General features: G+C 51.8%; 1 protein-coding gene across 1 annotated transcript in view; it reads right to left on the bottom strand.

The window, feature by feature from the left end:
• Positions 1–1,112: 1,112 nt before the first annotated feature.
• NRG2 (neuregulin 2) overlaps positions 1,113–15,616 on the bottom strand; it is a 188,642-nt gene continuing 174,138 nt past the window's right edge. Inside the window, 6 exon segments of the mRNA XM_079144016.1 lie at positions 1,113–3,373; positions 6,224–6,451; positions 6,969–7,096; positions 7,442–7,565; positions 9,466–9,568; positions 13,347–13,370. Coding sequence (XP_079000142.1) covers positions 2,605–3,373; positions 6,224–6,451; positions 6,969–7,096; positions 7,442–7,565; positions 9,466–9,568; positions 13,347–13,370 — 1,376 coding nt within the window. The 3' untranslated portion in view covers positions 1,113–2,604.

Raw genomic sequence — 15,616 nt, 5'->3', positions numbered from 1 at the left:
GTCATGGAGGTGGTTTCTGACTGAAAATTCAGAACAACTCTGAGCCCTCAGAAGGGTCAAATAAGGACACTAAACTGGGTCACAATAAGGTTGTGACTATATCAGGAGGTTATACAGAGTTAATTTGGGATTCCATGGAAGTCAGAGGACACATAGAGAATTACTGGCCCTCAGAAAAATGTAGAGTCAAGAGCAAAACAAAGAGATGGCAGAGGGGCCTGGATGAGACTATCTGATAGGGCCTGAGAGGGGGCAGTGATGTGCACAGCATCCAGTCAATTATTTCTTTCTGTTTCTTTGTCATAAGTGCTTTCCCCAGCACCCCCACAACAAGTGCAATGACTTTATCTCTTCCTTTACTTTTCTTCATCACCTCTCTGTCTCATTTGGTTTTTGTCACTCTGACAATGTGATTCAAGGATGCAAGGCATGGTGGTGTCATCACCATCCAAGTAGCACTTACTAGTCGTCTACCAGGGCAGTCCTGGGTCCACAGCCACTCTCTGAGATAGGTATTTTTATCATCATTTCACATCGAGGACCCTGCAGCTTAAACAAGTCCCACAGCTAGTGTGTGACAGAACAAGTGTTCAAACTCAGGTGGGATCCCATTGATGCCTAAACTCTCTCAACACTAAGCCTCTTTGTTCCACCCATTGTAGGTCTCTGACTACACACACATATACATGTCCACCTCAGCTCTTTGGAGAGAGTTCCTTGTGTTCTGACTGGAAGCTTCTGGTTCCTGGTGCTGGGCACTGGTTTAATAAATTAGTAGATGAGGTGAAAGACATTCTTAACTCTGGACCTCCATCTTCCTCTATACCTGAAATCATGTACCCTTCATCAGGGGCTGCAAGATGAGACAGGTCCTGGCTCTGAGGGGGCATAAAGTTGGGGAAACAGCAATACCCTGTGGGCTTATGAGCTGTAGCTCTTGTGGTCCTTCTGGCAGCAAGGGTACCCATTATGCTTCTTTGCATGTCCAGACTTTGCCTGTGACGTGTACAAGGCCCCAAGGGTCATCCTGCCTCAGCTGCCCCTGTGCCAACCCCACAACCCTTCCTTTTTCACCAACCCAGGCCCGGAAATTGTTGCCCCAGTCCAGTCCCATAGCTCTGGGGCAGGAACTGGGCCAGAGCTCTGAGGCTGAGTTTGAAGCAGAACAATTTATGTCACTCCCTTGGCCAGGTTCCTAGCAGCCAGGGGGGGACACCTTGTAAATGGTTTCGGAAGAGGGAGGTGGGTTGGAGCCTGTCCTGGGAGCTGGGGACAGGGAGACTGGAGAAAGGGTCATTTTCTTCCAGGGACTGTCCTGGCCCTCTCCAACCTTCACTCGAACACCCATCCCCCTCCACCTCAGGTCCTCATCCTGTCTTTCCTTCTCACCTGGGCTAGGCACACACACTCAAACAGGAGTTATTTCTGATTTTATTTATAATATAAAAATGTTCAAGTGTCAACAGTCAGGTGTTTGGACATTTCAGGGCAGGGTTCCCATTTGTTTCTGTTTGGGATTTTTTTTTTTAAACAATTTCCTTTTTGACAAATTAGCTTGGATCCAGTTTTAAGGGTTAGGGAGGGTAGGACTAGAGAGAAAGTGGAAGTCATAGGTGGGTTGGGGACAGGGGGCCGAGTTGTGAGAAGGAAATGGTTACTTTATTGCTAAAAAGGGAACTGAATACACTGTTGAGTGGCTCTTCTGGGTCCCAGCGTGACCATGCATCCAATCTAAAGAATCTGAAATGCAAAGGACATGCAGGCATAAAATAGAAAAGACGACCTGTAAACGAAGGTGCTGCAGAGGACAGAGGGCATCCTGGAGGCCGCAGGGGAGGAGGAGCCATGAATATTGGGCCCCTGGCAGAGCTGCCCCTTCCCTGGGCCTGGGGCTGCTGGGGGGACCTCTTTCTGTCCCCCCCTCCCTTAGCAGCTGTGAGGAGCGGGGAGAGCCCCTCCCCATTCTGGTTGCTGTCGCTGGGCTTTTGTCTTCCCCAGTTAAGTTACCTGATCCCCATTCTAGTACCGAAACCTAGGATCCCTGACCTCTCCTCCCAAAGGGTCCAGGACTCCAGATCTTCTGGCCTGGATACAAAGCTACTTCTGTCCTCAGTTTCTTCCTCAGCACCCACCACCTTCACCCCATAAAAACCTTGCAGCTTCTTTCCCTGCTTTCTCTCACCCCAACCAGCTCTGGATCCTATGGCCCACCACCAACCCGCAACCCAGACGTCTCTCCAGGAGCCCCAGATTAGCGTACAGCAAAAGGCACCACAATATAGGTTTCTATTAAAGAGTCAAAAAATTGGCCCATCTCTCTTTTTTTTTTTTTTTTTTTTTGTTGTTTCTTTTTTTTTTCCGAAGCTGTAAATCAGGATGTTACATATAAATAGTTTCCCTATAAAAACGTCTTTGCCGTTAGCTAGTATTATAAGACAATTTTTGCTAAAATGAAAATAAAACATTTTGTTATACTTTTTTTCCTTTTATAGAAAATAAAAATATTTTTATTTCTTTTTTTTTTTTTTCCTCCTTTCTCCAGTCGGTGGTCTCTGTTCTCCTTAAAGACAGTGGGGCGGGCGAGGCAGAGGGGGCGGCGGGGCCCTAGAGGGGCGCCGAGTCCTGCTTGGCCCGCGGGGGCGGCCCGCGGCTGTGTCTGCTGCTGGCCCGCGTGCTGTGGCTGTCCAGGGAGTAGTAAGTCCTGCTGTCGGCCGCCGGGCACAGCGGCGGCGAGTCCGAGCGCAGCGCATCGTGTGCCGCGCGCAGGCCGAGGAAAGGCGTGCTTTCGGCCGCCAGCGCCCCGTCCGCGTCGTCCGCGTCGTCGTCCGAGGCCGAAGCCGAGCCACCACCCGAGCCGCTGCTCAGCGACAGCGAGTCCCGCGCCGCGCGTGCGCGCTGTGCTGCCAGCCCGTTGAGGCGCGAGCGGCGCCAGCGCCTGGGCCCCGCCGACGTCCTGCGGGGCGCGCCGCGCGCTCGTGGCCGCGGCGGTGGCGGGGGCGCGCACTCCTGCGTGGTTTCGTACTCGTCGTCTTCTGGGATGCGGAAGGGGCTCGCAGGCAGGCTGCCCAGGCTGCCGCCCAGCGCGCAGGCCCCGCGCCGTGGCCCCGGCACCGCCGCAGGGTAGTAGTAGCTGTCGTAGCTGCGCTGCATGTCCGCGCCTGGCCCCGGCCCTGGGCCAGGGCCTGGGGGCGCCGGGTGCCGCAGCAGCGGTTGCTGCTCCGCCAGGCGGTAACTGATGGGCGCGGCGGGCGGCAGCGACACAGCGTGCGCGGAGTTGGGCGAAGTGATCTCGAAAGTCGGCACCTGCGTAGCCAAAGAATAGTGGAAATCCACCGGCGAGAGGCGCGCGGGCGTGGTCAGAGCCGACACGTACCTGCAGGGAGAGGAAGAGGTGTGGGTCAGGGGGTCGAGGGTGAGAGGGAGAGAGGGTGGGCCCCAACCCGAAATAATCTTGTGAGGGATCCTGTCCGCAAGAATGATGGAGGTAATTCTCTATGACCTCATGCAATTCCCTTAACATCTCCAAGTCTATTTCCTTATTTGTTAAGTGAGGATAACCATTGCAATATTGGGATGCATCCAGATATGTGTCAGGGGAGTGTCATAGTCCAGTATCTGATCTGTGTTAAGTCTCCACGAATGGTTGTTTGTTGTGGGGATGCTCAGTCAACAGGTCAGGCATTTTATCTATGTGCAATCTCATCTAATAGTAATTCTTTAAGACCTTTAGGTTAGGACCATAGCTGAAATTTCAACCCAGGACAGGAAAGAACCAGAATGCCTACTGCCCAGTTCCAGAATCCACTAGTCCCCATTTACATAGCCCTGTGATCTGGACTCAATGCTCCTGCAGGGACAGTTCATCCCATGGCCTGACGGCTTTAGTGAGGGAAACATTCTTTCTTTCTTTTTTGGGTGCTGGGGATCGAACCCAGGGCCTTCTGCTTGCAAGGCAAGCACTCTACCCACTGAGCTATCTCCCCAGCCCCCTACATTCTTTCTTATATTGAAGTCAAGAGCTGCCTCAGGGAAGTGACCACTCACACCTTTGGCTGGATGCTCAGCCAGGGCTGACAGATACCCACTACACGGGTTTCTGCTTGGAGCCAATGACCCCCAGTTCCTTCAAAAGCTATTATCTCCCAGTCTGGATCCTGGGCAACTGTCCCTTTTCATTCTCCACATCCCTCTTGTGAGCCCATCAGTCTTTTGGCCCACCAGTGTCCACTTCAGGACAGGGACCAACCACTTCCATTATTCTTTTTCAAGCTGCACAGCTAGGCACCTCACTGCTGCCTGGAACTAGGCCAAAATCTGTGTTATGTCTTTTTTTTGAACATGAACATTTATAGCAGCTTTATTTACAATTGTAACGAAGGTGTTGGAGGGGTGAATGGATAAACAAAGTATCTTTTGATTGCAGGAAGCAGGGAATCCTGTGTATGTGTGTATATATATATATATATATATATATATATATATTTATATATTTATTTATTTTAGTTTTTGATGGATCTTTATTGCATTCATTTATTTGTATGTGGTGCTGAGAATCAAACCCAGTGCCTCACATGTGCTCGGCAAGTGCTCTACCACTGAGCCACAACCCCAGACCTAGGAATCCTCTTTTTAAGTTTTCTGTTATGTTCTTTTTGAATCTACTGATTCCCCCTCCCTTGCTCCCCCACATCTCACTCTCATATGTGGATCTGATCTACTTTCAAGTCTTACCCATCCCCCCATCCTGGGACACACCCTCCATCCTATCCTGGGCCAGACCCCATCCCATGGTGTCTCCATTATACAGTTCCCAGAGCAATCTTTTAAGTCCCAACTCTGCAAAGGAGCCTCCTTCCTGCTTACTCACCCAGACTTTACCTCCTGAGCAGAAGCTCCTGGGTCTGGTCCATCTGTGTGGCCCCAGCCTGCCTGTTTAGGCCCACCTTTGCTGTTCCCCACAGCCCACTGTGTTCCAGGAACCTCACTCACCAATCTTCCTCTTAAGTGCCTCTGTTGGAACAGCTCCAGTGGTTCCCTGTGTATGAAAGGCTTTCTATCCCCATTTTTCTGTCTCTTGCCTTCCTGCCACCCTCTAAGGAGCCCTGGTATTGCAGTTACTGTTGATGATAGCAGTGATAGGTATGAGGCAAAGAGCTCTGCATATATTATCTCAGGTGGGCTTCACCAGAACCATGCATACTAGGTATTCTTTCTGATCTACAGCTAAGGAAACAGGGTATAGAGGTGATCAGCCTGCCCTGAAACATGCATGTGGTGGAGCTGGCTTGGTCAAGTTGGTCTTGTAAAACCTGGCTCTTTCCTAGAGCTTACAGTCAGACTGGGCTTCTCTATTCTGGTGTGATGTCCTGCACTTAGCACTTTCTATAGGCTATTGTGAGCATCAGTGGTTTGTTCCTGTGACTGGGAGCACCTCAGGAATGGGAAGCAGGAAGACGGCCTCTATCTCCTCAGGCAGGCCTGGCACAGAGTAGGCTGTCAAAAGTAGGAGGGTATCTGCTTCTCTCTTTCTTGTTGGCCTGAAGTTCCTTGTACTGTGTCCCTTCCTCTGCTGTCCTCCCACAGACGCAACTTGCCAAGGGCTCTTCAAGGGCTGAGCAAGGTGGGGGTCAGGCCCTATGGTTCTAGCTTGGAGTCAGAGAAGGGGAGTTTCCTGGGTTCTTTCTGCATCCTTTGATGGAGAAATCAACAATGCCTTGAATGCTGCACCTTGTTGCCAACACTGCCTGGGCCTGTGTCATTCTTGGCACATGTCTGTTGGGTACTGGTCAGTGTCCTGGACAACTACCTCCCTTCCCACCCTCTAGTCAACTTGGTCTTCGTGTCTTTCTGCTTCTGCTGGAATATGAGGCCTCTAGGTGATATGAGGATAGGACAACCATAGGTCCTGGTTGTCTAGAACAGCTCCTATTTGTTACTGATGTTTCAGTGCAATTGTTAATCTCCCATTCTACTTTGAGAAGTATCCTAGTAGGATAATTAAATTAGGTGCTTACTCTATGCCAGGGTCCACTGACCCAGCTATAATCCCAGTGTGTCATTAACTGAGCAGACCATGTAACCTTTCTGGGATCTTGTTTACCTACCTGAAAAATGGAGATGAGGCTCTTCAAAGGGCCTCTAAGGTACCCTAAGGGTCAGCCTTGGGTCAGTGGTGCCAGTCCTCTGGCCAAAGTGGGACCCAGGTCAGGGAGTAGGAACTAACCTCTCACTATGTGGAGAGTCACGCAGGGAGTCTACGGAGTCATGGTAGGGTGGCACCGCAGCCCTACGCCGCTCCTCCAGGCTGTAGGCTGCTGCTCGCCGTGCCCGAGCCTCCACACAGGCTGGGCTGTTGCACTTGCTGGTGCCCACTGATGACAGCATGATGCCAGACTGGGAGTCAGAGGTCAGGCTCTCAGAACGTTCCAGGCTCCACGTGTGGCTCTCATGTCTGGGATAGCCAGATGGGGGCAAGGCAAGGGGTCAGGAAGGGCAGGGTGGCCCAACAGATGTGGTCCTACTGCCACCCTCTCCCAGCCTCTTCATCCCAATGGGCTGATGTGGAGTGTCACAAATGTCCAAACTTGACATTGGGAAGAGGGCTCTTCCTGTGGCTGGGTGAGCTGCAATGTGCAGAGAGAAGCCCCTTCCTTTCTACCTTGTAGCCATCTTCCCCCTAGCCTTGCCCCAGAGTCCCTGTCTGGGACTCTTCCACCCTCATAGTCCTTAGCCACCTTATCTCAGGAGCGCAGCCCCAATGGCCAATCTGTGGGAGCCCTGATCATTCCATGGTACTCTTCAGGGAAGGAGGGCCAGCCTCTGTGCTTATGTTGACAGGTCACCCCAGTACTGGGGAGAAGGCCACGGGAGACCACAATTTATGAGCCACTCAGGGAGGGTGTCATAACTCTGGATGAATGCGATAAAAGAAAAGAATCCTCCAGATCCCGTGGGCTTGGTATACTCACCTGTGGCTGGAGGTGGGCGTGGCTGTGGAGCAGTGGTGAGAAGGAGAACAGGAGTGGCTCCCAGAGAAGGTGGTCTCAGTTTCCCTCCGGATGACATGGTCTGTGGCTGGCACATTCTTGGAGATGTACTGGGATAGACAGAGAGTTGGCAGGCATTAGTGATGGGGACTGGTAGGCCCTATCTCTAGTGGGAAAGGGAAAGTAATAAGCATTGAGCTCTAGGTTGTGTGGGGGGGTGAGGGCTGAATGACAAGCGACTTTGATGTTGGGGTAATGAAGGCTCCAGTCAGTCAACCCCCACCCTTCCCTATGCAAGTGGGCAGAGTGAGGCCAGCCATCCTGGTGAGGCAGTGCCTAGCAGGCAGGGATGATCGGGGTGGGGCTGCCTGCCGTCCTGGCCTATCCTTGCAGTTCGTGTGAGAAGGCTGGCTGACCACCAAGGGCTCAAAGGTGATCCTGGGAGCACCACTCACATCTGCCATCTGGATTTCTTCGGGGTCGAGCCGGGGGTGGCTGGGCCCGTTGGCCAGGCTCCGGTTCTGGTGGGCTGGGCACATGTTCTGCCGGAGGTGGTTGTGCATCTGCTTCCTCTGTTTTCTGTATAGAGGGAGGGTGGATGAACCTGGCATGTCCCCTGCAGTGGATGAACCTTCCTCCAGGGGACATGAGGAGTACCTTAACATGCGGAACTCTACTGTTTTCTAGTTCTGTGACCCTGGGCAAGTAATAGAAGCTCTCTCCGTTTTACTTGCCCCATCTGTGAAACCATTCCAAAGACTGTTGAGCATTAAAAGTATATAAACCATCCATGCACAGTGCTGGCACTCTCCCTCCCTCATTCATTCATTTGGTATTTATTGAGTTTTTACTGTGTTCCAGATACTACTCAGGATCTGAGAAGACAGACATGGTCCCTGTCTCATGGAGCCTGCAGGCCAGTTGGGGAGGCAGATGATAAGCACATAAACAAGTAGATGAACTCTTAAATTTTATGAAGAAAATAGAAACAGGGTGCTGTGGTTAGGAAGCCAGGACCTGTGGGACTATTTTACATTGACACATATTAAATGCTCATTAACTTTGTTTTATAATAAACAATTCTTATCATGTCACTTCCCTGTCTAAAACCTTTATTGGGACTCATCCTACATCTCAGCTTTCTGCATTCCTGGATGGCTCATTTTGGATACTCCTGTCCTCTCTGGCCTCTGGGCTTGTGTACATTCTAGTCCATCCACCTGGAATGCTTTCTTTGCCTTTTTACCTGCTAACTCTTGCTCACAGACTCCAGCCTAAATGCTGCTTCCATGGGAAAACACTTCCTGTCCTCCAGCCAAGATCAGGTGACTCTAAAACATGTCGTGTGACACTGGACCCCTTGCTTACAGCATTGAATAAAAGTCTGTTGAAGAAGTGAATAAATGCAGTGGGGTCAGAACAGACTTGCTTTTCCCACAATTCTTGGACACAAGCCCTTTTGGGCCCAGGTTCCTCTTCTTGAGGAGCCCCAACTCTCTCCTTACTCCCTTCCAGTCTTTCTGGTCTTGATCCTATCCCAGATGAGGGCAGAAGGGCCTTAGATCCTATCAGCAGACCTATAGGCTCCATCCCCAAATGGTGGCTATGGCCAGACCCTGGCGGGAGGTGCTGAAACAGTGCTAGGGAAGAGAGAGAGAAGCATAAACTTATCATTTTTCTGTATTATATCATGCTCCAACCTCAACAGGCTCCCCATCATCTGCAGGATAAACTCAGACTTCCTGACTTGGCATCAAGGTCCTATGGTGGTGTCTGGGTCCCAGCTATCTTTTTAGCTTCTTTCCTCCTCTTCTCTAACCCTGGTTCTTTGGCCCAAGTAGTCTGGGCTGCTTCTGTTGCAGGTGTGACTGTCCCTATCTGTGCTTGTCTTTCAGCTGGTACTCTTCAACCCAACCTGCTCGGCCCCCACCTGTCTTCTGTCCAGAGGTGGCCCAGCCCCACCTTCTCTGTGCTCTTAACTGCTCCCAGGGTGGGGTCAGGCAGTGTCTTTGAGGTGCCTCTTTGCAGGGAACACAGCCTTCTCTGTGCTTCCCTCTCTCTTCCCTAGCACTGCTTCAACACCTCCTGCCAGACAGGGCACGTGCTCCTGGAGCCACTGGGGTTCACTTTGCGCTCCTCTCAGATTCTCACAGTGTCCTTTGAGGCATATACTAGGCTCATTCCCATGAGGATCTTGAGTGTTTCTTCAGTTTTCTCAAGATCCTGTGGGAAATGGCAGAGCTGGGTTGGAACCGAGACTTGTCTCCTTTCAAATCCTGTGCCCATGAACTCTCTTTGTTCAGTTGCCCAGGGCTGTCTCCCCACCACCACTCCTGCTTTCTGTTCTGGTCCCTGAGCCCCATAGTTGCAGAGGACAGGAGGCACAATGGGGTAGAGAAGGAGAGCCCATCCTTACAAAAATATCTTGATGGCCATCCCCTGGCTTGGCCTATCCCCATCCTGAGCACTTGTCACTCACTTGGTTTTGCAGTAGGCGACCACACAGACGATGCCCACAACCAGCAGAGCCACGCAGATGCCGGTGATGGTCAGGACCCTCTTCTGATACAGCTCCTCGGCTTCTGCAGAGGCAGAGTGGACATGAGAAGACAGGGCAGGAGGCAGGCCTGTGGGGATACTGGTGCAGACACCCCCTGCCCCCAAAGCCTCAGACTCCCTCAGCCCAGGTTCTGCCAGCTCCCTCCATCCCTTCCTCCTGCCTGCTTCTGGATGGCCTCCCACGCTCCCACCCACCCATGGGCCTGGTCACACCCTCCCAGATCCCAGGCCTGCCCAGAACATGGGGGTGGAAAATGCAGGGGATGAAAGGGGATGGAGTAGAGGTGAAGCTCCCAAGGCCATAGAGCAAGGGAGGGCAACCTAGCCTGGCAGAAGCACCCCTGCCCTATTTCTCAGCGGTCTGGCAGCTGCAGAGAACTGTGGTGGCTGTGGGAAGTTGTTCTTTATGACAGTGAACATGGAAACCGTGAGCAAAGGCCTGACTCAGACACTTTAGCTTCCCTAAGAAGGATTGTTAACAGGATGCGAGACCCAGAGGTGGGATGTAGGAGGGATGCCAGGGCCAGGAGCATGACAGAGCAGACTGGGCCCAGGAGGAGACATGGAAGGAAGGCCTTTGTCTATCCCAGTAACCTGGTCAGGGTTGTGGCCTGGCCACTGAACCCTTCTGTGTCTGCTGGTGAGAAGCCCACCAGTGGCAGCACAGGCCCCTGCATCTAGGGCTGACTGTGTGCAATGAACAGCCCCTACCCTTGCTGAGGAGCTAAGTGAGGCTGGGCTTCCAGACTCTCAGACTCAACTCTCCATGCCTCTAAAACAGACTGCTAGGAGGAAGAAAAGCAAAAAATGACAGCACTGGCCATAGCCAAGGCCACAGCCCAGAAAGCTCACCCTGCCCTATCTACACCTGTGGACTGGCCCCTCTTCCCTGCTTAGAGATAAGTGGAGGTGGGACTCCCATGCCTTGGTGGAGCCCTGGGAAATGTCCCTGACTCCTTGGGCTTATGGTATCTCCCACATGGAGGCAAGCACACAGCAACTCCAGATCTGCAGACCCTCCAGAGCCACACATGTCCACAACTATGCCTGCCAGAGTCACACACACCCTTCACAAAGATAAACCCGTGCACATGCGCTTATAGGCATGCACGCAAACACACACACATACACACACACACAGTTAACCATACACTCCAGTAACAGGAGCATGCATAGGCTCAGGTGCACCAACCCACAGTCAGGTGGAGTCTTAACCCAACTTCTGCCTTCTATCCCCATCTTGACTCTGGCCCACAACCCTGCCTCCAGGTCTCTTCCCCTCTTCACCCTTCAATTTTCTGCAGTCAGGCATCTGCCTCTACCATTTCTTAGAGACCACTCTGGTCATGGTCACCAACAACCTCCACATTGCCAAGTTCTTTGATCGTTAGAATGTCTCCCTGTGGGGTCCACTGTCTGACCTTGGAGTGGCACTCCCCACTGGGCTTCCTCTTACATGGCAGGCTGGTCTTCCTGTGTCAGTGGCTGCTTCCTTCTTCTCTGCTTGGACTGGATGGTGAAAGGGCACAGGGCTCTCAGCTTCTTTCTTTCCTATATTGCCCTATCCCCTGGATGATCTCATATAGGTAGACTTAAAATACTATTTGTTTGCATTCTCTCTCCTTCTGTCTCTTGCTCTGACTTCCCTCTGAGCTTCGGACTCAGGTATCCAAGGGCCGTGGTCAACCAGAGCCAGTTTCCACACTCCTCCCCATCTCATTGTGTAGCACCTCTCTTCCTGTGGCTCAGGCCCCAAACCACGACCCATTTTGGATCACTCCCTTTCTTCCCATCTTCCCTGATACCTGATCCACCAAAAGTACTCTCAGCTCTACCTTCCAAGTAGGTCCTGGATCTGACCATGTGACCATTTCCATGGCTCCCAACTTAGTCCAGGATGATGCCTCCTCTCACCCAGAGATGGTCACCTTATGGCAGGCCGTTCTGCTTTGCTGCTCCCTACTCTACCCCAGTGCCAGGCTGTTGTCTACTCAAAGCCATGTTTATTGACAGCCATAAAACAGATCATTTTAGTTTCCTGCTTAAAACTCATGATCGTTTCTACTTCAGTTCAAAACCCAAGGTCTTCCCATGATCTCTAAGGACCTTAGTTATTTGGTCTCAACCTTCCTTTTGGATCTTATCTGTGGTTCTTTCCCCCAGTGCTTGGAGTCACTGGTGGTCTCTCTATCCACTGAACAAGGCAAACTCCACTGACCCAGAGGATCCCTGGATCCCTGGACTTGTGTTCCTGACTTCAACATTCCCTACCACCCAACCAAGTTGTTTGCAGGACTGGTTACCTGATGTCACCTCATGGGACAAGCCTCCCCTGACACAGTAGTACAATCTCATGACCTCATTTTATTTGTGGCTAGCATTTACTTTCACCTGATATCTTCCTGTTTGTTGCCACCTGGGAGCACCAGAAGGGCAGGGACATAAGTCTGTAGGTGAGTATTTGATGAGTAGGTGAGTGATGCATACACACTCCTCTTTAAGACACACACACACACACACACACACACACACACACACACACACACTTGCACACCCCATACTCACCTTCACACACACACAAGTCCAACTGCAAATGCTCAACTTAACACAGAGTTGTCCCACTGCCCCTCCACGCCCTTGCATCCTGCCCTGAGAAACCTTGCAAGTGTACACATTCCCCACACCACAGCAGCACACATACCTACAGATTTACCTCATGTACCCTGCCTTCATGATCCTAGATTCCACAGAGCCTCCACCCCGTCCTTCCCACCCCACTGCTGTGGACACAGACATGCTTAACACACAGACTCTGGGCCCTGTCTTCTACTGAGAACAGCTGATAGGGGCCAGGTGGTGGCAGAGCTAGGGCTTCCCCAAACCTGCTTCGAGAACTGCCTTGACATGTTTGCAAGCTCTGCATCATGTCTCAGGTCCTAACCCCCCAGAAACCTCCCCACCTCTTTTTCTCCTGCATGTTTCCTGATGGAATGCACTGAGACACTTGGGGCCAGGGCAGAGCCTCTCTGAGCAAAGCCACAGACTTGGAAACAGTGACACTCAAAGTCCCTCCCAGTCCAAGGAGTCTTCCAGGGGTAGTTGCACAGGGTAGGGAGTCACCTGTCAAATTCTGAGCCAGGACAAGGAGCAGGCACCAGAGGCCATCCCAACCCAGACCCTTGCTAGTGTTGCTCACAGATGCACACATGTGTTTTCATGGGGAAAAATCATGGAAGGAGTGACAGCCTCAAGCAGATGGCAAAGCCCAGCAGATAAGAAACAGGGTAGGGGCAGAAGGAAATGTGGATTATCAGCTACCAGCCTGGTGCAGAATGAAAAGCAATGGATGTGAGAAAAGGAAGGAGGATTCAAGTCAGATGGAAAAGGATGCCTCTTTGCACAACTCCCACCAGGTTTGGTGGTTTCTGGACATTGGCCCTTTAAGAGGCCATGTCCACACAGGGGCCTTGTCTCTTGTCTGGTGCCCACTGAGTTGCACAACTCAGGAGGTCCTCCTCCCCTGAGGCCTCCTAGCACTAGGTCTTCTCTAGGCAGGGGGGTGCTACTATGTGGTGGAGGCACAGTCTGAACCCCGGGGTACACGGCTGGTCATGAGCTTCTTTTATCTGCCCCCAAATCAACATAGCTTATTCTAGGACATCTTGATGGGGCCAGGGGAGATGTTTGGAATCATCCCCTTTCCATTTTTGGAAAGGAAACAAAACATTCAGCACCCATGGGGTCAGGGGCTGTGGAGGGGGCCGAGCAGATGGCGCAGAGTGATATATAGAGGTTCCATACCCTTTAATTCAAATCCAAGGTGCTCTGGCAGTGCAGAAGAGAGGAGGGCGGGAGAGGGAGGGGCAAAGGGAGAGAGGCAGACAGAGATGGGAGGAAGGAGGGCGGGAGAGAGAGAGAAAGAGAAATTTTGGTCAGGACTCTTCAGACACCTGGCAGCCAGCCTGTGAGGTGAAAGCAGGTTAGTAGTGTCCCCTCCTAGCCTCCTGAGCTCCTTCCCTGGTGCCCAGTCCCCAAGAGCCCCAAGAGGGCTAGAGAGAAGCAATGTTAGAATTCACAGGCAGAACAGGTTCTTTGGAGGTGAGCAGTTGAGTTAGTACCTGGTAGGGAGGCACAGGCGAGAATCAATTGGCAAATAAATGTCCCCCTGGAGGAAAGGGTGTCTGGGGGCAGGGCTCTGAGGAGTGCCTGGTCCCTTCCTCCCAGCTCCTGTGCCAACCCTTCAGCGCTCTCAAGCCCTCCTGGAGGCGGCCTGACTGGCTCCTAGTTCATTCATAGGGCCCTTTCTTCTGTTCAAAATGAGGGCAAGATCCCCAGCTGCCCCCATGTCCTTGGTCTGTTCCACAGGCCCAGCTTTCTCATCTAAGTGTGGAGACTCAGAGTCTGTGAGGAGCAGGAGCACAGAGAGGAGGAGGCTCCATGCAGCAGGTCACTTCTCTACTTGCTGCTCACCACACCCCTGCAGGGGCTAGGCATGGTGCCCAAGACCGATCTTGCTACTTAGAAGACCAAACTCCAACTAGGAGAGTAAGAAGATTGGACAACTTGTGAGGGCCTCATATATTGGATAAATCAGTCTTGGAAGTGAGATCATGGCATGAATGTGTGGTTTCAGAGAGCTGTGAGGTAGACCTTTGCACCACTGAGAGGTTAAATAAAAGGTCCCTGGTCCAAGGGTCAGCTCTGCCCCTGAACTGCTGTGTGACACAGAGATACTCAACCTATCTAGAGCTCAGTCTCTTAGCTGTTAAATAGGGATAAGACTTGGCCATGGGGTCCTGGAAGGTTTGCAAACCTGGCTGCAGTTTAGAATCATCCAGGCCAATGGGATCAGGCTTGGGTAGGGGCCCAGAAATCACAACAGTGTTTTTAAAAAGCTCATCTCCCATCCTATGGTGCAGCCAGCACTGGTTTGCAGGAGTGAGTCTCAGTTTTGCCCCTAATTTGCTGTGTGAATATGGGTAAGTCAGTTTCTGTTTCCTAATCTGTCAAAAGTGCCTGTACCCAGTCAGAGGCAGCAGCAAGCAGGCCTGAACAACAGTCTCAGCACATGTGTGCAAGGGCCCAGCTCCTGCCAAGCCTGGTTCAATCCCTCTCTGGCTTCCACATAAGCACAGTCATCTTGGCTAAACCCAGGGAGGGCATGAAGTCGTGTGTGATGTTCTCATCTGCTGCAGAGGAGGGGGAACATGGGCAACCAGCAGGAACTCCTGAGCATTATCCACCCCTAGGTCTCTCTCTCTCTCTCTCTCTCTGCTTCCTAAGCGGGGTTCTAGATGATTCTGCATTTGCAAAAGGGCAGGAGAACAGGGCTCTGAGCCAGGGATGAAGGTTGTTCTTGACTGCAAGAGCCTTGAGGAAGATCCTGGGGCTTGAGCTTCAATCCTGGGGCTTGACCCTGCTTGAGCAGTTCTGTGCAGGGACACACCAAGGAAGCACCAATCCCAGCCCTCCAAACACGAGTCCTCTCCTCTCCAGGGTTCTGAGAGCTGGCCAGCTATACAAGTTGATGTAAAATCTTGACAGACTCCAGGGGTTTCAGACATTTCACTGAATAGTAAATTCTGGGGCCCCAGAATCCTCCAGGCAGCTCGAGAGCACTCACATTGTTTCGCTATCCAGCCATGCTCCTTGGAGAGAACAGCATGATTTGACCACAGCCTCCTGGATACCAAAAGCTGGTCTAAGCCCCACTTCTGAACAAGGTTGTTGTGTTATATGAGGCAATTGAGGCCAAGTGGTTCCAGGACATTTTCCTAAATTCACACAGAAAATCAGAAAACGAAAGGGAGACGGGAGGCTTGGTCTCTGGACTTTTTGGACTATGCTATGGCTATTTCTGCCCATGGAGTCTCTGATTGGGCCTCTCTGGCTAGTCCTGAGAGCAGTGACTACCTGGAGAAGCAAGGAAAGGCTCCCAAAGCCCTTTAAGAGTTTTCATCTGTGTTACTCCTCTGGGAGCCAAATTGTAGCAGCAGCGGCAGCAGCAGCAGCAGCTTCCAGGGCTTCTGATGGTGTGCTGTTTGAGTCAAAGACTAGTACTGTTTAGGGTG

The sequence above is a fragment of the Sciurus vulgaris genome, assembly GCF_902686455.1.
Source record: "Sciurus vulgaris genome assembly, chromosome: 6".
NCBI classification, from domain to species: Eukaryota; Metazoa; Chordata; class Mammalia; order Rodentia; family Sciuridae; genus Sciurus; species Sciurus vulgaris.
Note: the sequence above shows the minus strand (reverse complement) of the source record. Positions and strands in the feature narration are given on the sequence as shown.